Here is a 22803-nt window from a genome sequence, read left to right on the forward strand (position 1 = left end):
GAACTGAAGCCACACATATGTTAGACCAGTTAAAGCCAATAAGTTGACAAAGTGAGGTGTGTCAAACTCATGTCTGCTGTCTACCCATGTTAATGACCTTCATCTCGCCCTGGGTCAAACCCATGTCTGTCCCATGTTCAGTGTGATATACAGTGGCTTGCAAAAGTGTTCAGCCCCTTGGTATTTCACGCATTTTAATTTGTTTTATGGCGTTTCAAATACAAAAAGTAAATCAGGGTTCTCAGTATAAAAAAAAAAAAATCTAAAATGATCTTCCTTAGACTCAAACTGAAAGTAAATCTCTACAACTTGATATAAATGAATTAAAACTATAAAATCCAAGATGATGGGTTGCATAAGTAATCGGGCCCTTTGGTATAATACCTGTAAATAATCAATTTAATTGCCAGTTTTCTTCAGACAAGTCAGGAGATGGATACATGAACATTTTGAAGTAACTGAATATGTCTTGAACTTTCTTTACTTCAGTTATGGAGAAATACAACAGTTTAGCACTGTATGGTAAATCTGTGTGGAGTAGACAGTTCTCAAAAACTGAGTGACTGTGCAAGAAGGAGAAGAGTGAAGAAAGACACCCAGACAACCCAGAAGAGGTTATAGGCGTCTGTGGCTGTGATTGGAGAAATTGTGGTGCATGTTTTGCATTTTGTATCACCAGTTATATAGCTTCATGATGAAGTGGTACAGAGGAGGGTTTTATTTCACCAAAACATTAAATCATCTCAGGTGTACCTTTTGGCAAACTGTAGCTGAACTTTCAGGTCTTCTTTTTAATAAAACCCTCCCCTTGTCAACAGAAAACTAGCAATAAAACTGATTATTTACAAGTATTATACCAAAGGGGTCCATTACTTAGACAACCCATCATCTTGGCTTTTATATTTTTAATTAATTTATATCACGTTGTAGAGATTTGCATTGAGTTTGAGTTTAAGGAAGATAATTTTAGAAATTTTTATATTGAAAAGCCTGATTTCATAGTCTCAGTTTTAGCCTTTTCAGTATAGAAATGTGAAGTCATAGTCGAGAAGCTCCTCAGTTGACTTGATTTATTTTTGTGGGGGGGGGCATTCATATTGGGAGAGGCTTTTGCCACTTGTTGCAGTGGCAGACTGTGCACAAAAGTCATTCAGTGCATGTTGTGTTCAACTGTGCATGTGAACTCCCTTCTAAAAAAAAAGGCTTGGGGACATATTTATTTTCATACTCATCACCTTTAATTATAATTTCCGATTATTGCGCTTCTGCCTCATAAATTATGTGAGAGGAGGGTTTGGATTGGATTAACACAGAACTAGTGATGTCATAGTGCTTACATCTTCTGAGTGTTTGTGGCTTCATAATTTTATAATGTAGCATCACACATTCTGCTTCACCTCACTCAACAGCAGATTCATCTCCTTGACTCCACAAAGAAATGCCTCTTGCTCTTTGTCTTGTCTTTGTTAATGCTATTCTACAGAGTTGGAAAAATGTTCTTATTTTAGAGCCAATGTGATGACCTGAAGAGAATCTTTTATGCACTAGTCTGGATTTATATGTATTTAGATTCTTGATAAGACTTGTGATTTCATTATTGTGTGTGTGTATGTCAGAATGTGTTTTTACAGTCTCCAAGAAAAATGGGCAAATAGATTTTTCTGTAATGTCATCGATGTATGCAGAAAATTAGTTTGTGGACCCGTTACAGACCTGGACCCTATCTAACAAGTATCCATGTGGGTTTGACAAGTGGCCAACATTGCATTTCCTTTATGAAAGGGGTATTAACAACACTGTGGCAGCCTTGAAGGATGAGGGTTTTTAAAAAAATTATTATTATTAATTAATTAATTGGGTGTTTTGACTCATTGTGGTTAAAACCTGGTAAAAACAGGTTTTAGACCATTTTTGCCACTGAAAACGCCAAATACAGATGAACCCCGTAAACCCGCATATGTGTAACTTACGTTTCGGCTTTACTCACAGTCAATTTGTGGACCCTGAAAATTTAGACTACTGTATGTTTTTGGTCAACCTCATTAACTCACAGTTTCAGATAATTTGCGGTTTGATTTTGTGGGCCCCAACTTGAATGCATTAATGAGGTTCACCGGTATGTCTAAAATAGGAAAACCTATTTGAAATCCATCGAAAAGTAAATTGTCACATAATACTTAAATATCATAACACAATTATCTAGGTTTAGCTTATTAGCTGTTGGGGGTTACAAATATCACTCGTGTGAGCATCTGATTCTCTGGTCTGCTCAGGATATTAGACATTGCCAAGGTCAGAAGAATAAAAATCAGTCGTATTACTTTGTCACTGTGTATATAGGCCTCCTGGCCCATATTCTGAATTCTTAGATGAATTTGGTGCATTCATCTCTAACTTGGCAACTAGTGTAGATAACATTCTGATCATTGGTGACTTTAACATTCTTATAAATAAGCCTTCTGATCCCCTCTGCAAATCCTTTATGGAAATTGTGGATGCATTAGGATTTCTGCAATGCATTCGGGATTCGACACACATTTGTGGAAATACCCTGGATCTGGTTCTCGCACGTGGTATTGCTGTCATGAATATTGACATCATGCCTCTTACATCAGTGGTGTCTGATCACTCACTTATTAAGTTTACAGTTTCGCTGCCGTGTTTAGTGGAACAACAAACTTGTATATCATTACGGTGATATATCAACTCCTCAACTAAGACTGAACTCGAAGCTAGACTGCCTGATGTCTTAGCTTCACATTTGACAAATACCCAGTCAGCAGACAGACTTGTGGATAGTTTAAACTCAGTGCTCAAAACTACACTCAACATGATTGCACCACCTGTGTTAAAACCGCGCTCCCCCAAATCACAGTCACCTTGGTTCAGTGATTATCTGTGTGACCTCAAGCATAAAGCAAGAGGTCTAGAACGGAAATGGCGTCGTTCAAAATTAGAAGTATTTCACCTTGCGTGGCGTGATGCTATCTTAGACTGTAAGCATGCATTATTGGCTACAAAGCGGTCTTACTACTCTGATTTGATCAACAATCTATCATTTTTCTGTAAAATTCTGGAAAAGTGGTGTCACGGCAGCTCGTAGACTATCTTACTGACAATAATCTCTATGAGCCACTGCAGTCTGCTTTTAGAAAATATTCCACAGAGACGGCTCTTAATAAAGTGGTGAATGATCTTCTGCTTACAATGGATTCGACACCACTACAGTTCTGTTGCTGTTAGATCTCAATGCTGCATTTGATACAGTGGATCATCATATTTTACTTGATAGGCTGGAAAATCACTTTGGGATTACTGGGAGTGCCCTTGCATGGCTGACGTCATACTTGACCAGTCGTTCCCACTGTGTTTTGTACAGTAACACTACCTGTAACCTTAGTGACATGATATTTGGGGTTCCACAGGGGTCTGTCTTAGGCCCCCTGCTTTTCTCCCTTTATATAGCACCCCTTGGGCACATACTGCGGCATTTTGGGATTACCTTTCACTGCTATGCAGATGATACTCAGTTATACATGCCGATAACTGCTGGTAATCTCGTTCACATAAAATCCTTAGAAGATTGCCTTGCAGCAGTGAGAAGTTGGATGTCTAGAAACTTCTTACTTTTAAACTCTGATAAGACTGAAATGATGGTTCTTGGTCCAGTGAGACATCGGCATCAATTTGACCAGTTAACGCTCAGCCTCGGCTCATGTGTCATACATCACACTGACAAAGTGAGGAACCTTGGGGTAATTTTTGATCCTTTGTTGTCCTTTGGCCTCCACATTAGAAATATTACTAGGACTGCTTTCTTCACCTGCGAAATCTAGCGAAGATTCGTCCCATCCTGTCTATGGCTGATACTGAGACCCTGTTCCATGCATTTATCGCTTCTAGATTAGACTACTGCAATGTTCTATTTTCGGTTTACCGCAGTCTCGCATTAGGGGTCTCCAGTTGGTTCAAAATGCTGCAGCCAGACTTTTGACATGAAGCAGAAAGTTTGACCACATTACACCCATTTTAGCATCCCTTCACTGGCTTCCTGTCCCAGTGAGATTAGATTTTAAGGTTCTGCTACTAACCTATAAAATTATTCATGGCCTGGCACCTCCCTACCTAGCTGACCTAATTAAACCTTACGTACCGGCCCGGGCTTTACGTTCTCAGGGTGCAGGACTACTTTGTGTCCCTAAGGTGAATAAGAAGTCTGCGGGTCACAGAGCTTTCTCTTATCGTGCCCCTATTCTGTGGAATGATCTCCCTGCGTCAATAAAACAGTGAGATTCTGTGGAGACTTTCAAGTCCAGACTTAAGATGCACTTATTTTCCCTTTCATATGGCTAGCATACTGGTACAGTTTTGTTTTATGTTTTTTACTCTTTTAATTCATTTATTAGTAATTGGAGCGGGCCGCGGCCTCAACTTTACCTAAATTCTGGGTCTTTTAGTGAAGTTTAGGGCTAGTGGCTGGCGATCACCTTAGTATTTCTTCTGTTTTTCTTGTTGTTTAATGCTGGCAAATTAGACAGTATTTTTTTGTCTTTCTGATGCCTGATTCTGTTTTTTCTCTCTGTTTAAGGTGCAGCTCCATCCAGAGATGGGAGTTGTATTCGTGTTGGTGATCCTCCTGTCCTGTGCGCCAATAGCATTTCTTATATATTTGTCCGTGAATTGTTCTGTAATTTATGTTTGTAGCATGGCCCAAGCAGAGGGTCACCCCTTTGAGTCTGGTCTGTTTGATGTTTCTTCTTCAGAGGGAGTTTTTCCTTACCACTGTTGCTTTGGGGGTTGGTAAGGTTAGACCTTACCTGTGTGAAGCGCTTTGAGGCAACTCTGTTGTGATTTAGCCCTATTTCAATTGAAATTGAAATTGAAATTATATGACAAGCTTGGCAATGTACAACAACATAGTTAGATCCATCTGTATGGGATAATATGGGAACTGTGTACTTTCCTGTATATGGCAAAAACTTAATGTGACAAAATATAATTGTGACAAATTTTATTAAATTGTCCAAAAGTCTTGCGTCTGCATTTTTCACCTCTCCTTTCAAAGTAGGTAGTTAAAAACCAATCCCTCTTTCATTGTGTGTCTAGGGAGGCTACGCCAAGAGGTGTGGGGAAAAGAAAAAACTGCCTTTGATTTTGACTCACTTCAAAAGCTTTGATCTAGGTACAAACATGGGTTAGTTTGACAGCAAAAATCAGTTTCAGGTGGTTATGCAGAGCAGACATGTGCTGTCATACACTTTGAATATACGTATAGTGCTGTTATCACTTAGGATTACAATTTTCAGTTGATTATTTCTTAGAAATCGTACTGGTAGTAAGTCAGATTTGATTTTACGTAGTTATGTGATTGCATTACTTCTGCAAAAAAATGTTCAATAAAACATTAAAAAAGTTAGCAATCAGTTTGCATGTTATTAATAGTGCCAATTTGACCCCTCCCTCTGCATAACCCAAATTCTCCATACTTTACCACTGAAGGAATGTTTATGCATGTTATCTTTTAGCAATTTATAGAAAATGGGATTTTTCTCAGAACAGAATTGTCAAATTAGTGTGGAGCTCTCAGGCTTGCTTGATGTTTTCAGTTGTAAAATCAGGGCCTTACTGTCTAAGTATCTTACAGTCAAATGCCTTTATTTGCAGCCATTAATGAAGCTACTTGACAAAATAAAAGCAACAGCACTGTTCAATCACCTGGGCTAACTTTGTTTCTAGCACTATTTTTTTTAAGATGTAGATATTTATCAAGATTATTTTCAGTTATCCAGGTAATAAGAATGCAGAAGTGTTTAAAAAAAAAAACACACCGATGAAGGGTTGATTGAAAAACTTGAACCTTTAATCCAAAAGGTATCTTCAGTTCAGAATTCTGACAGCAAAATACCAGCCTGTATCCCTTTAACTACAGACATAATTGCATACAGTGGACATCCTATCTTGGAACATGTCATACAATGATTTTGGAATGTGGATACTTGTACTTTAGGTTCTCTCCTCCAGGGTGTCAGTATTCAAGTTGGGGTTGTCTTGGGGAAGCACTGGGGTAGAATTGTGAGAGCAGCATTTTGAACAGGAAATAAACTCAGTGTTCCTTCCCTGAAGAGCTTTAACAAAAATGGCTTGTTGGACATCTTCCTCAAACCACCCGGCCCCTCTATCTAAAATATAAAACCAATTGGTCTCAAGTCTTTTCTTTTTTGGCCTGCAAGTAAGTGTGTAAAACACTGCCAAGTCCTACTCTGATTAGCTGCCTCTCCATTGCTGTACCATATGCAGTAATAGTATTGGCATTTCCCTTTCAACAATCCTTTCATTGTGAACACTGGACTATATATGTTTGTTTACATGCATCATTTCTGCCAATGGATGTTCTGTCAATCCTGTGCTGTTTTTTTTGTTTTTTTTTTGCATTGTTATAATGGCCATAGCAGATGGTCATCCCACTGAGTGGTCTGCTTGAGGTTTCTTCCTGGTCAACACAATTTTTCTTGCATGGAGTTCAACAGATTTTGGGTAATTTGGGGGTGCTGGATCTGAATCTGATGTTAGTTTTTGAGAATCACATCACGTTTTTGAGATATGAAAACAAATATATATATATATATATATATATATATTTGCAGAAAGTTAACAAAAATTTACCTTGCGTAAAAGCACGCATATATGGAATAATGTTTGGAATGGAAGGCAGTTATGCCCTCAAGAACGCATTTCCAAAACTACTTTTATGCTTGCACCCTGGTTGAGCGTTATTGGCCACTGTACGAGTATACAAATACTAAATAAGTGAAATATATTGAAAAAAATGCAGTCTGGAGCATTATGCTCCTCACAGATAAGGCACCACTAAAAAGCAAATTTTTTTCTTAGGTTTGTGTCTTTCTCACAGAATTAAATTTAAATTTGCAGCATTAAATTAAAAGCATGCAAAAATACATAAAAAGGTAACACTGTCACTTCAAAATGATCAGTAGTATGACTGGTTATACAGAGAAACTCGATGTGCATCCCATGCCTCATGTGCTATATCCTCTTCTTCATCATCGTAAGTGGATGAAGATGTGGAAGAAGTGAACTCCTCCTCATCAGTGTCTGGGAACTTGGTGAAGTGGGTATGGGTATTTTCTCATTGTGGGAAACCGGTCATACAGTAGATGGTACACTGGGGTATTGTAAGTGTTTGTGTTTCTTAATAAGTTTTTCAGTTCTCTCCAAACCATTGGCACACCAAATTTGATTTCCTTGAGCCTTTTTTGATTATAATCAAAAAAAGGCTGATCTGAAGCTAAAGTCCCTCTTCATTGAGATTATCTGGTTGGTTTTTTGTGAGTACCCTTATGTTTAAATGTCTTAAGTTTTGTGTTAATTTATGAGTTAACACTGCTGTTGTCATCTGATAATTACATTTTCCTTCATGAGCGTAGAGCATATTTCTGACTTTGATAATGAGGAGCAGCACTGTAATTCAATTGAATATCTGTCTAAATTATTCTTAAAATTCTCCAAATATCAATGCTGTAAATCTGCCGGGTGCTTTGTCACCTCCACACATGGTATTACAGGATAATGGCACAACTAGAGAACTTTCAGAATGATATGAAGAGGGTTAATAGATGAATGATTAAGAAAAATGTTTCATGCAAAGTAATTGTAATGGAGATTGTTCTAAATCATGAGGTTTATTTTTTCTTCTTTTTGTATACAGAGAGAGTACACGTGTATACAGATAAGAAACAAGCCCTTCAAGCTGTAAAAATGATGAAAGGTGCCCGCTTCAAAGCCTTTTCCAACTGGGAGGATGCAGAAAAGTTTGCAACGGGGATCTGTGACTATTACCCCTCTCCCAACAAATCCACAAGCTGTGTGTCTCCAGTCAAGCCAGGCCTTGTTGCTTCTAAAGGTTAGTAGATTGGAGGCATGACGCTACTTTTTGGAAACTGTCCTATATGAACACCATTGGTTTATTTTTAATGAAACCCACAAAATGGACTTCTGAGTTTCATCAGGATGTGTTTTCCCCCCACATGGCACTGGCTATAATAATTATGGTAGCTTTACGTTCAGTTAGTGTAATTTCTTGGGCAACGGTGGAGCAGTGATTTGTCTTGTTGGCTCAAAATGATTAGGGTATAGGGTTTCTTCCAGCTCAGCCCAGCTCCTAAATAGGTGCCATTCACGACATCTCCTTGTCTGTGTAGGTTTGCTCTGGGAATTAGTTTTCTCACACCATCAAAGCATGTACGTTAATTAGGTAATTTCCCAGAAGGGTTTGGTGCCAGTTTTGGCACTGCACTAAGTGCAGTGGAACATTGTTTGAAATGTCCTTAGTGCAGAGACTGGTGTGGTCATATATATATATATATATATATATATATATATATATATATACACACACACATTAAAAAATGACAATGATTCCTAACATTTAATTATCAAACCCTTATGAAAAAGAAATCTAATTGAGGCTTAATGCTTTATAATTTAAACATGAACTTCATTATAAATAAAATATAACCAGCAACCAGCCAGCATATGTCATGCTACCATTACGCTGTCTTCGCTCCAGTTGGCAGCCGCTGTCTTGCATTACACAGCATTTGTATAAAAATAGACTTTCTATGCATTTTTGACCCACCTAGCTGGCAGCATAGTAATCACTTGCCTCATGTCGCTGTAAGACGGCCACTTTTATTGAAAATGAATGGCAGGTGGTTGCTTTGTCTTTGTCTCTTGTAGCTGATTTAACCATGGGGTAAATCAAGGGGTCCCAGCTATGCTAGCCAGCATTGTAAACAATGCTGCCAGAGCACTCTGTTGGACCATCTATGTAATGACACCATTTCCAACAGTGTTTTTCTGCATTTTTCATTTGGTGTAATAAAATTTATCATACCTGCAGATATGATGCCAATATCGGCTGATATTACAGGCCAGTGGATAGATCGGGCTCTAGTCACAATGTGTCAGGATGTAGTGATCCTGGTGGTAAATTACATACCTGTAGGTGCACAAAACAACATGTAGCTGATTCAGGGAGGAAACAGATTTAACATATCAAGTTTTAGATAGGGCGCGGGAATGTTCATAAATTATTAATAGTACAACCCCTGGCAAAAATTATGGAATCGCAGGCCTCTGAGGATGTTTATTCAGTTGTTTAATTTTGTAGAAAAAAAGCAGATCACAGACATGACACAAAACTAAAGTTATTTCAAATGGCAACTTTCTGGCTTTAAGAAACACTATAAGAAATCAGGAAAAAAAATTGTGGCAGTCAGTAATGGTTACTTTTTTAGACCAAGCAGAGGGGAAAAAAATATGGAATCACTCAATTCTGAGGAAAAAATTATGGAATCACCCTGTAAATTTTCATCCCCAAAACTAACACCTGCATCAAATCAGATCTGCTCGTTAGTCTGCATCTAAAAAGGAGTGATCACACCTTGGAGAGCCGTTGCACCAAGTGGACTGACATGAATCATGGCTCCAACACAAGAGATGTCAGTTGAAACAAAGGAGAGGATTATCAAACTCTTAAAAGAGGGTAAATCATCACGCAATGTTGCAAAAGATGTTGGTTGTTCACAGTCAGCTGTGTCTAAACTCTGGACCAAATACAAACAGCATGGGAAGGTTGTTAAAGGCAAACATACTGGTAGACCAAGGAAGACATCAAAGCGTCAAGACAGAAAACTTAAAGCAATATGTCTCAAAAATCGAAAATGCACAACAAAACAAATGAGGAAGGAATGGGAGGAAACTGGAGTCAACGTCTGTGACCGAACTGTAAGAAACCGCCTAAAGGAAATGGGATTTACATACAGAAAAGCTAAACGAAAGCCATCATTAACACCTAAACAGAAAAAACAAGGTTACAATGGGCTAAGGAAAAGCAATCGTGGACTGTGGATGACTGGATGAAAGTCATATTCAGTGATGAATCTCGAATCTGCATTGGGCAAGGTGATGATGCTGGAACTTTTGTTTGGTGCCGTTCCAATGAGATTTATAAAGATGACTGCCTGAAGAGAACATGTAAATTTCCACAGTCACTGATGATATGGTGCTGCATGTCAGGTAAAGCCACTGGGGAGATGGCTGTCATTACATCATCAATAAATGCACAAGTTTACATTGATATTTTGGACACTTTTCTTATCCCATCAATTGAAAAGATGTTTGGGGATGATGAAATCATTTTTCAAGATGATAATGCATCTTGCCATAGAGCAAAAACTGTGAAAACATTCCTTGCAAAAAGACACATAGGGTCAATGTCATGGCCTGCAAATAGTCCGGATCTTAATCCAATTGAAAATCTTTGGTGGAAGTTGAAGAAAATGGTCCATGACAAGGCTCCAACCTGCAAAGCTGATCTGGCAACAGCAATCAGAGAAAATTGGAGCCAGATTGATGAAGAGTACTGTTTGTCACTCATTAAGTCCATGCCTCAGAGACTGCAAGCTGTTATAAAAGGCAGAGGTACAACAAAATAATAGTGATGTGTTGGAGCGTTCTTTTGTTTTTCATGATTCCATAATTTTTTCCTCAGAATTGAGTGATTCCATATTTTTTTCCCTCTGCTTGGTCTAAAAAAGTAACCGTTACTGACTGCCACAATTTTTTTTCCTGATTTCTTATAGTGTTTCTTAAAGCCAGAAAGTTGCCATTTGAAATGACTTTAGTTTTGTGTCATGTCTGTGATCTGCTTTTTTCTACAAAATTAAACAACTGAATGAACATCCTCCGAGGCCGGTGATTCCATAATTTTTGCCAGGGGTTGTATAACTTCAAAGCAGCATATTGTTAGCCTTTGAATGAGGTATGCAAATGGGATCCTTGCTTTCTGACGGTGATGACATAATCACACCGGCCTCCACCCTCATAAGGTTTTAAACATGGTGAGCTCCCTTGCTGTGAATGCAGTGCCAGCCACTGCCACTAAACCCTGTTGGGAAATTACCCTAATTAGCATGCATGTGTTGATGGTGTGTACAAGTGAAGTGCTTGCTTGCCTCCCTTCATGCAGATTTGTGTCAAGATATGTGTTCCTGTTCTATAATAGGAGTGACAGTCTTAAACTTTTCTGAAAGATGGTTCTTTCAATAAACTGTACGTCAAAAAGCATTTATTTTTAATTGTCACAAGTCTGCTGCCTTTATCTACATAGAGTGCCAGTGAATATTTACATTTTTCTTGTGAAAATAGGCTCCAGTAATACCCCCCCCCCCCCCCCCCCCCCAAAAAAAAAAAAAATTAACTACTTTGTGAGGTCTGCCTATACAGAGACACAAATGAGTATGCAGGCGTGTAATTCCTATCACACGTGGGAATCCATAGGGAACACTACATTTTATGATGAACTGAGGTTGTCGTAGAATAGTCCTCATTCATTCCCATCTTTTCTACATCAGACAACATGGAGGTTGACACCATTAACCGGGAGCGAGCTAACAGTTTCAAGAGTCCGCGCACTCAGGACTTGACTGCCAAACTGAGGAAAGCTGTGGAGAAGGGTGATGAGACCGCCTTCACCGAGCTGGTTTGGAGCAACCCGCGCTATCTGATTGGTTCAGGCGATAATCCCACCATTGTTCAGGTGAAGAGTTAAAGCTACTTTGTTGGTCTGTCAGTTGGTTTGTGGTTACAGTACTTACTTTCCAGGGTATTGAAGGAAAAAAGGTTGAATCAAATGTACGTATTTAGCATTCCTCAATGGCAACCTTGGAAAACAAGAAAGTGGAGAAATTGGCTTTATCAGAGAAATTGGTAGACAGCTGCCTCCACGCAGTTCATGTGGCAGAATCACATTTTAAAATGTCTGGATACTTATTTCTGCCTTCATGTGAAAAATGACTTTATAGTGCTATACGAGGGCTGTCAATAAAGTAACGGTCCTTTTTATTTTTTTCAAAAACTATATGGATTTCATTCATATGTTTTTATGTCAGACATGCTTGAACCCTTGTGCGCATGCGTGAGTTTTTCCACGCCTGTCGGTGACGTCATTCGCCTGTGAGCACTCCTTGTGGGAGGAGTCATCCAGCCCCTCGTCGGAATTCCTTTGTCTGAGAAGTTGCTGAGAGACTGGCGCGTTGTTTGATCAAAATTTTTTCTAAACCTGTGAGACACATCGAAGTGGACATGGTTCGAAAAATTAAGATGGTTTTCAGTGAAAATTTTAACGGCTGATGAGAGATTTTGAGGTGATACTGTCGCTTTAAGGACTTTTCACGGTGCGAGACGTCGTGCAGCGCTCTCAGGCGGCGTCATCAGCCTGTTCAAGCTGAAAACCTCCACATTTCAGGCTCTATTGATCCAGGACGTCGTGAGAGAACAGAGAAGTTTCAGAAGAAGTCGGTTTCAGCATTTTATCCGGATATTCCACTGTTAAAGGAGATTTTTTTAATGAAAGACGTGCGGACGGGTCCGCGCGTCGGGACGCAGCCGACGCGGTGCGGCGGCACAGGAAAAACACCTCTGTTGAAAGCCTTAAGGACAAGTTGGAACATGTCCTGCCTGTTAAACAATTTCTCATATACTCACTCCACTGAAAGCCATCAAAAGCCGCCTGGATTTTACAAATGGTTATCAACACGGAGGTGTTTTTCCTGTGCCGCCGCACCGTGTCGGCTGCGTCCCGACGCGCGGATCCGTCCGCACGTCTTTCATTAAAAAAATCTCCTTTAACAGTGGAATATCCGGATAAAATGCTGAAACCGACTTCTTCTGAAACTTCTCTGTTCTCTCACGACGTCCTGGATCAATAGAGCCTGAAATGTGGAGGTTTTCAGCTTGAACAGGCTGATGACGCCGCCTGAGAGCGCTGCACGACGTCTCGCACCGTGAAAAGTCCTTAAAGCGACAGTATCACCTCAAAATCTCTCATCAGCCGTTAAAATTTTCACTGAAAACCAGCTTAATTTTTCGAACCGTGTCCACTTCGATGTGTCTCACAGGTTTAGAAAAAATTTTGATCAAACAACGCGCCAGTCTCTCAGCAACTTCTCAGACAAAGGAATTCCGACGAGGGGCTGGACGACTCCTCCCACAAGGAGTGCTCACAGGCGAATGACGTCACCGACAGGCGTGGAAAAACTCACGCATGCGCACGAGGGTTCAAGCATGTCTGAAGTAAAAACATATGAATGAAATCCATATAGTTTTTGAAAAAAATAAAAAGGACCGTTACTTTATTGACAGCCCTCGTATATTCCTGAGAACTGTGATGAGCAGGAGCTTTGTAGCAGAAAAGCAATAAAGGGTGAAGCTGCAGTCTACCTTTGGGCTGATTGGGCAAATTGAATACCCAATGGCGATATTAATCATGATTCATTTTAATGTAAGGCAGTATAAAATTAAATTAAATCTATAAAATTGATTGCAATTATTCCCTCCCCCCACCCCCACAAAATAAATAAATAAATGCATGTGAGGGAATACCACATTGAGTTTAAAATCTTTGGCCAGAAAGTCCAGCCCAGTGAAATACTCGTAGGCTAGTGATCATGTTGCCAGCCTTTTTAAATCAAATCAAATCAATTTTATTTATATAGCGCGAAATCACAACAACAGTTGCCCCAAGGCGCTTTATATTGCAAGGCAAAAGCCATACAGTAATTACAGAAAAACCCCAACGGTCAAAACGACCCCCTATGAGCAAGCACTTGGCAACAGTGGGAAGGAAAAACTCCCTTTTAACAGGAAGAAACCTCCAGCAGAACCAGGCTCAGGGAGGGGCAGTCTTCTGCTGGGACTGGTTGGGGCTGAGGGGAGAGAATCAGGAAAACGACATGCTGTGGAAGACAGCAGAGATCAGTCACTAATTTTTAAATGCAGACTGGTGCATACAGAGCAAAAAAAAGAAAGAAACACTCAGTGCATCATGGGAACCCCCCAGCAGTCTAAGTCTATAGCAGCATAACTAAGGGATGGTTCAGGGTCACCTGATCCAGCCCTAACTATAAGCTTTAGCAAAAAGGAAAGTTTTAAGCCTAATCTTAAAAGTAGAGAGGGTGTCTGTTTCCCTGATCCGTATTGGGAGCTGGTTCCACAGGAGAGGAGCCTGAAAGCTGAAGGCTCTGTCTCCCATTCTACTCTTAAAAACCCTAGGAACTACAAGTAAGCCTGCAGTCTGAGAGCAAGGCGCTCTATTGGGGTGATATGGTACTAAGAGGTCCCTAAGATAAGATGGGACCTGATTATTCAAAACCTTATAAGTAAGAAGAAGAATTTTAAATTCTGTTCTAGAATTAACAGGAAGCCAATGAAGAGATGCCAATATGGGTGAAATATGCTCTCTCCTTCTAGTCCCCGTCGGTACTCTAGCTGCAGTATTTTGAATTAAGTGAAGGCTTTTCAGGGAACTTTTAGGACAACCTGATAATAATGAATTACCATAGTCCAGCCTAGAGGAAATAAATGCATGAATTAGTTTTTCATCATCACTCTGAGACAAGACCTTTCTAATTTTAGAGATATTGTGCAAATGTAAAAAAGCAGGCCTACATATTTGCTTAATATGCGCATTGAAGGACATATCCTGATCAAAAATGACTCCAAGATTTCTCACAGTATTACTAGAGGTCAGGGTAATGCCTTCGAGTAAGGATCTGGTTAGACACCATGTTTCTAAGATTTGTGGGGCCAAGTACAATAACTTCAGTTTTATCTGAATTTAAAAGCAGGAAATTAGAGGTCGTCCATGTCTTTGTCTGTAAGACATTCCTGCAGTTTAACTAATTGGTGTGTGTCCTCTGGCTTCATGGTTAGATAAAGTTGGGTATCATCTGCGTAACAATGAAAATTTAAGCAATGCTTTCTAATAATACTGCCTAAGGGAAGCATGTATAAAGTGATTAAAATTGGTCCTAGAACAGAACCTTGCGGAACTCCATAATTAACTTTAGTCTGTGAAGAAGACTCCCCATTTACATGAACAAATTGTAATCTATTAGATAAATATGATTCAAACCACCGCAGCGCAGTGCCTTTAATACCTATGGCATGCTCTAATCTCTGTAATAAAATTTTATGATCAACAGTATCAAAAGCAGCACTGAGGTCTAACAGGACAAGCACAGAGATGAGTCCACTGTCTGAGGCCATAAGAAGATCATTTGTAACCTTCACTAATGCTGTTTCTGTACTATGATGAATTCTGAAACCTGACTGAAACTCTTCAAATAGACCATTCCTCTGCAGATGATCAGTTAGCTGTTTTACAACTACCCTTTCAAGAAATTTTGAGAGAAAAGGAAGGTTGGAGATTGGCCTATAATTAGCTAAGATAGCTGGGTCAAGTGATGGCTTTTTAAGTAGTGGTTTAATTACTGCCACCTTAAAAGCCTGTGGGTTTAGCGAGTGTTTGTGGTAATAGCCATTACATTAAAAAAAAAAAAAAAACACCTTAAATATTGCTCCATTCCCAGTGGAAACATTTCACTGCTGTTCATAGACATGTTGGAATAGCTTCATTTGTTGATACATAAATGTGTTTCCCACATAAGTGCCAAACCTTTAGCTAATACCATTCTCACGCTTGCAGTTAGTGAAGTGGAATAAACAACTTACTTGGCACTTATTTGTAATACATTCAACTTTTAATTCATTAGTCGTATTCTCCATTTTCTAAATCTTTGTGTCTGCTCTTTGAAACAAAGTGTCACTTATCCATAGATAACGCAGTAAGATTAATTCATTTTTAACCAGAGGCTAATGCGATCCATTCAGCGGTCTCATTGTTTGTGTGATCAGGAGGGCTGTCGGTACAATGTGATGCATGTAGCAGCCAAAGAGGACCAGGCAGGAGTTGCACAGCTGCTGCTGGACACCTTAGAGAACCCGGAGTTCATGCGCCTCATGTACCCTGATGACAAGGAGGCGATGCTGAAAAAACGCATTCGCTACATTGTTGATCTTTACCTCAACACTCCAGATAAGGCCGTAAGTTCTTGTACCTTATCTGACATACTGCATTCCATTCTTACAACTTAAAATGTATAATGTATGCCTGGATGAACGGAAATCAGAATTATTTGGGTTAAATTGTAACCTGTAGGTCAGATCTGATTAGAACACCTTGAAATATGTTTGACTGAAAGCAGTTTTGTTCATGTTGTGACCTGTTTTGTTTGCTTGTGTGTTCCAGGGCTTTGAAACTCCGCTTCACTTTGCTTGTAAGTTTGGCTGCTCAGAGGTGGTCAATGTCTTGTGCTCACATCCTGATACTGACAAGAACCGTGAGAACAAGGATGGAGAGAAACCTTGTGATGTAAGTGTCTTTTGTTTCTATTTAACTTGGCAACATTTGTGGTGAGGACAAACACACTCGGTGTTGCAGACCGAACGGTCCGCCCCTAAAAATTGGTCCGCCTTTTGCATCTGCACGTGTTATTTCAGAGCTTTGCCGCTCGTCTAAGACAGAGTCTCTTCACCCAAAGCTATCAAATGGATTAATGGGATTATTAATCATCAAATGATAAAGGTAAAACCTCTTAAATCATTTTAAAGTCAGTTTTAAGCAGAAACGAGGCCATTTTAAGCAGAAACCCCGCAAAATTCCGTGACGCTTTGAAATGACCAATGCGCAGTGAACGCATCAGTTAGCAGCTTATTGTAGCTGCGACGCTCTGATCACTTCTGCTGCCATTAATGATGAAATAATGCTGAATTTATGTGAAAATGACTGTTGTACAAAAGCTTCAGATATCTGTCCTTGAGATAGATGATGACTTGGAGTGCAGTTTTAAGCAGAAACAAGGTTTTAATCCGTGAACCGTGGCTAATGACCCATGCTCAGATGCAAAAAGCGGACCAGTTTTTAGGGGGGACCGTTCGGTCGGCGACACTGGCATGGTTTTTTGCTTTGCAATTGTTTGGTTGTGTGACAGAAGTGTGTGTGTGTGTGTGTGTGTGTGTGTGTGTGTGTGTGTGTGTGTGTGTGTGTGTGTGTGTGTGTGTGTGTGTGTGTGTGTGTGTGTGTGTGAGTGAGAGTGAGATCTGTTCAGCAGAGATTTGTTGTCCAACAGCACTGCTGAACAGTGGGGGATAGAAGCTAGCTGCTGTTGGTTGCTTTCAATTTGAAATCGCGGTCCATATTTAAGGAATCATAGCTCCTTTTCCTTTTTACAGGTAATTTGTAGCAGAAAAAATAAAACCCAAGAAGTAAAGCAGAAGATATGTGACTTTTTGGAGGGTAAGGACTCTTAGATTATCTTAATTAAAATGATTAAGCCCCATTCTCACTTTCATGGATATATGCATCTGGGAAAGTCACAGTTTGAGACCTTGTTCATACCTTGGAAAACACTGGAAGATCCAGGGTATATCGTAGTCTTGACTACGCTGTGATGCACTCGGATCATCTTATACTTTCTTTATATAATTACAAAGTCTAATTGGATAAAAATTGTAATTGTGTCTGTTCACCTTTGTTGGGTAGCAGCTATATATACATACACTCAACAAAAATATAAATGCAACACTTTTGGTTTTGCTCCCATTTTGTATGAGATGAACTCAAAGATCTAAATCTTTTTCCACATACACAATATCACCATTTCTCTCAAATATTGTTCACAAACCAGTCTAAATCTGTGATAGTGAGAACTTCTCCTTTGCTGAGATAATCCATCCCACCTCACAGGTGTGCCATATCAAGATGCTGATTAGACACCATGATTAGTGCACAGGTGTGCCTTAGACTGCCCACAATAAAAGGCCACTCTGAAAGGTGCAGTTTTATCACACAGCACAATGCCACAGATGTTGCAAGATTTGAAGGAGCGTGCAGTTGGCATGCTGACAGCAGGAATGTCAACCAGAGCTGTTGCTCGTGTATTGAATGTTCATTTCTCTACCATAAGCCGTCTCCAAAGGCGTTTCAGAGAATTTGGCAGTACATCCAACCAGCCTCACAACCGCAGACCACGTGTAACCACACCAGCCCAGGACCTCCACATCCAGCATGTTCACCTCCAAGATCGTCTGAGACCAGCCACTCGGACAGCTGCTGAAACAATCGGTTTGCATAACCAAAGAATTTCTGCACAAACTGTCAGAAACCGTCTCAGGGAAGCTCATCTGCATGCTCGTCGTCCTCATCGGGGTCTCGACCTGACTCCAGTTCGTCGTCGTAACCGACTTGAGTGGGCAAATGCTCACATTCGCTGGCGTTTGGCACGTTGGAGAGGTGTTCTCTTCACGGATGATGCGAAGGAGATGTGTTGCACTGCATGAGGCAAATGGTGGTCACACCACATACTGACTGGTATCCCCCCCCAATAAAACAAAACTGCACCTTTCAGAGTGGCCTTTTATTGTGGGCAGTCTAAGGCACACCTGTGCACTAATCATGGTGTCTAATCAGCATCTTGGTATGGCACACCTGTGAGGTGGGATGGATTATCTCAGCAAAGGAGAAGTGCTCACTATCACAGATTTAGACTGGTTTGTGAACAATATTTGAGGGAAATGGTGATATTGTGTATGTGGAAAAAGTTTTAGATCTTTGAGTTCATCTCATACAAAATGGGAGCAAAACCAAAAGTGTTGCGTTTATATTTTTGTTGAGTATATATATATATATATATATATATACTCAACAAAAATATAAACGCAACACTTTTATATATATATATATATATATATATATATATATGATGATGATCTGGACAATGACCTTTTTCAAGCATCTGCTTGGCTGCTAAAATAAGGCTTAAAATAAGTCTAATTTTTCCTAAGACCCAGGAGCTCCTACAGTGGGCCCCAACCCCCTGCCCAAGTTTTAGCATTTTTCCAGGTGTCTCAGTCATGAAAATAGTTGTTTGCATCTAGTCCTGCAGTATTAGCGCATACAGAGGTGCAGTATAGTGTACTCCCAATGACTGCGTATGTGCTGGCGCACCAAAAAGTTGTAAAACCATTTTCTGCACAGGTGGTATGTAGTGTATTGCGACAAAGAATCATACTTATGAGTTATTGCAATGGGATTACAGACTGCTCCTTTATGGAGATTCAGCTTCATTCTTGTGTTTTTTGCTGTCACAAAACACAAGAAAACTCTTGGTAGTTTGAGCACAAGATGGATATCTACTCTATACAGAGCTAAATTTAGCATGTGTACACAGTCACAGGTATGTGACCCAGAAGAACGCAGTCATGTACAGACTGGGCTGCTCAATTTACTGAAATGTTTCCCACATATTATTTAGCTCCCTGGTACTGTGTCAGTGCTGTATTGTTCTCTGGAGTATCTCATTATCTTCTTCAGGCTAATACAGTTGATTGGCAACTTGCTGAATTTTTGTGCACTTGCGCTCCTGTAAAGTGCTGTGTGGATTAAAGTGCCATCAGTGTTATTAAATCTTTGATTAAATGTGCTGTGTCACAGACCGCTGCTATATTCCTTTGCTGAGGGCAACTGACAACACGTCTCAACCTGTCATTGGTGCGCCTTGGTCACCAGAGTCCTCAGAAGTGATTCAGTGGCACACAAAAAGCCCAGTGGATCCAATGATGGCTGTCACTGCCTTTGCTGGCCCACTCAGCCCTTCTAAAGTAAGTGCTGTTCCTGATTACTGCATTTCCTGAAGTTCAGCTCATTTTCAAAGCTTCTTAAGAGGAAACAAATATAAACACAATTTGCCTCATTCACACAAGGCACAAGATGTTTCCCTCTTTTTGTAGGCAGAGGACTTTCGTCGCTTTTGGAAAACGCCACCCAGAGACCGAGCTGAGCTTTTCCACAATATCCTCAAGTCTGATCCTGACCGTGGAGCAGAGAGAGTTGGAAGGTATGCCTGGAATAATTGTAACATTTATCGCATCCTGAGATTGCAGCTTTGAAAATCTGCCGATTTGTGATCTGTGATTCTATATGATTGCACTTGTGCTCCTGATGGAACAACACTGGCTGTTGTGACTTTCTTTGCTTTATCAGATCAATCCACAATTCTAAATGCAGTATATATTTATTATTATTACTTAGAAGAATGCAGTTGCTTTCAAGCAGGGCTAATTTTTATTTGATATTTGCAGACCTGGATGAAAGTTAACATTATATTGAGTCCAGAATAAGTTGGGATCCATTGTCTTACTCAGGGACATCATGCAAACAGGAGGACTGGTAAAGCAGCTGTCATACTGTGACGGATTGAGGAATCATATGAGCGATGGAAATTAAATAGGCATATCTGTTTGTGTTCGTTTTTGTCTGGTACAAATCTTCTTCTCATTTGTTAAATGCATTCCTTGTTAGCTTATGTCTTGTGAGTCTGTTGGAAAGTTTTGTGCATGCTCAAATCTTTGAGCAGACATCAGACTGAGAGCTGAACTGTAAAAGCAAGGAGGCGGGCAACTATCTGTGCACGTTAGTTAAGCAAGGTTTCAGACACAGGGCTAGAGTAAGGTTACAGTTATGCTTACATTGCATAGAGTTTAATGTTAGCGGTTGTGTACATGCTCAGATTACGCATTCTGTCCACAGATGGGGGAAGTCCACTTTTCTGAAAGGTGCCTTTGCCTTGTTGAAATAAGATTATGCAGGGCAACAACACCAGCAGCAGCAGGAGCTCCTCTCTGTGCCTGTAGTCAGTCTGATTGTACTGAGCAGCAGTGTTGTGAAAAGTAACTTTGACAAGTTACTTTTTTAGTTGCTTTATACAGTTGCTTTATGCAGTTACTTCATTAGCAGCATTATGCAATTACTTTATTAGAATCTGCCGAAAACTTGCAACTAATAAGTAATAACTAATAAGGTAATGAGTAATGTAACTTGGTTACTCGTAAGATTGAGCAATCAGCAAAGTAACTCATCAGCAAAGTAACTAATAGTTACTTTTCTGAGTACTAAATCTTAAAAATAACCAAATTAGATTATGAGTAACTTTATTAATTACATTCAGCAGCTGCCGACAAGGTGTCCGCAGCTGCTAATGAACTAACTGTATGACGTAACTGTAAAATATAACTGTATAAATTAACTAATGAAGTAACTTTCCAAAGTTACTTTCCCCAACACTGCTGAGCAGTACATATAAATGTGTGTATTGTGTCTAACCACTTTATTGTTTATAACTAATTCACGGGTGGAAAAATTGTGGCATGTTGCGGGTCTGCTGTGGATGTTGGACAACCCAGCAGCGCTAATGATGAGTTTAATATGTTGCAGCAGGTGTGGTCTGAAACATTAATTGTCTTAATAAACAATGACTAATGGGCATGTCTTTAATGTCCGCAGAGATCTGGCTCATGAGATGGGCCACCCCTGGGCTGAGTATTGGGACTTCCTGGACAGTTTTGTGGATTTGTCATCCGACGAGGGGCTCCGTAAACTAGAAGAATTCCTCAGCAAGAAGGATTTCAGTCAGCGTCATGAGGAGACTGGAGAGAATGAGACAAGCAACAGGTTCCGAACCCCCTCTCCCGGTACTACCACCCGCTCTGTACCACTGTCATAGTTTTGATATTTCTGATGGAGCTTCCTGTTAGCTACACAGTTTTTGTTACCAGGAGTTCATAGAGATGTTTTTGTTGTTACTCTGTGCTTGTTTTCTGTAGTGTGTGTGTGTGTGTGTGTGAGAGAGAGAGAGAGAGAGAGAGAGAGAGAGAGAGAGAGAGAGAGAGAGAAAGCAACACAACTCAATTATGGTCCTCAGTAATTTGATTAAAAACAAAAAACCTTGAGCTTGATCTTTCAAGGTCATAAATATTTTACTCAAAACAGTTTGAAGCCAGTATTGGTTAAACAAGTGGATCATGTGTTAGTCAAGGAAAAAGTGGTTTATTTTTGCACACAACTGATAGCACAGAACAATATATCATACTATCACTGAACCACAAGGAATCAATTTGCATGAATCTGGGTCAAACAGGCAAGGCGTGGGTGGTACCCATTATAGTTTCCACAGTGCTACAGGTCACATCAGAGCTGCCACTGCCACTCCATACATCACACACTGTGTGTAGGCCCCCAATAACATAATAGTAATAATAATAATAAAAATAATACATGGAAAAAAATTACCTCATAAATGATAATCATAACATTCCGGGCAGCACGATTAATAACATCACAATCAAGCCTATGTTGTAAATAGGGTTGTAAAAAAAAATCGATAGATACTAAACGATACTAAAAATTTAGTATCAGTTTGAATACTCATTTGCAATGAAATAGATACCAACATTGTCGTTTTCTCCTCCAGTTAACACACAGCTTCTCAGCACCACTGCTGCAAGCATGCAACGCACACATCCCCTCCCCTTCCCGCTGTGTACACAGATAAAACTAAATAAACACTCTGGCTGCTCCCTTTGATTTAAAGTGTAGAAACAGTACTTCCTCACTAGGATAAAGTCATCAAAAGCCAGTTGTGATGCAACATGACTGTTGGTAATGAAAATGAAAGTTGCCCAAAAGAACGTCACAGAGCGTTGTTTAAGTGCCATGTGGTGTGAAAACCGACTTCCAGTTCTGTTGAGACCTTCACACTAATGCTGCATTCATGTTGACTCAGAAATGTCAAGGTGGAAACTTTGATCAACTGTGTTCACGTAATAAACTCTGAAAACAGTATGGATGCACATGCAGTAATGTACTTGAGCTTTGTTATCTTACAAGGAGCACATAAGTTGTTTTGGTGGATTTTTTTTTTTTCCTACTACCTTAGACGACCTAAAAATAGTGTCTTTATTTATTTATTGCACTCCCTACATTAGTGGTCAGAATTGCCAAAACACTTTTTTTTTCCTGTACACGATTTAAAATATAGTCAGAAA

General features: G+C 39.8%; 1 protein-coding gene across 2 annotated transcripts in view; it reads left to right on the top strand.

Annotated features, from left to right (window-relative positions):
- Positions 1-22803, top strand: part of ankle2 (ankyrin repeat and LEM domain containing 2) — a 52380-nt gene that overhangs the window by 10410 nt on the left and 19167 nt on the right. For both annotated transcript variants that reach the window (XM_034171088.1, XM_034171087.1), the window contains exons 3-10: positions 7727-7921; positions 11436-11620; positions 15778-15966; positions 16172-16294; positions 17155-17218; positions 19415-19581; positions 19711-19817; positions 21263-21450. In XM_034171088.1, the coding sequence (XP_034026979.1) occupies positions 7727-7921; positions 11436-11620; positions 15778-15966; positions 16172-16294; positions 17155-17218; positions 19415-19581; positions 19711-19817; positions 21263-21450 (1218 nt within the window). The remainder of the gene's footprint in view (positions 1-7726; positions 7922-11435; positions 11621-15777; positions 15967-16171; positions 16295-17154; positions 17219-19414; positions 19582-19710; positions 19818-21262; positions 21451-22803) is intronic.

The sequence above is a fragment of the Thalassophryne amazonica genome, chromosome 5 (assembly GCF_902500255.1).
Source record: "Thalassophryne amazonica chromosome 5, fThaAma1.1, whole genome shotgun sequence".
In the NCBI taxonomy this organism is placed as follows: domain Eukaryota; kingdom Metazoa; phylum Chordata; class Actinopteri; order Batrachoidiformes; family Batrachoididae; genus Thalassophryne; species Thalassophryne amazonica.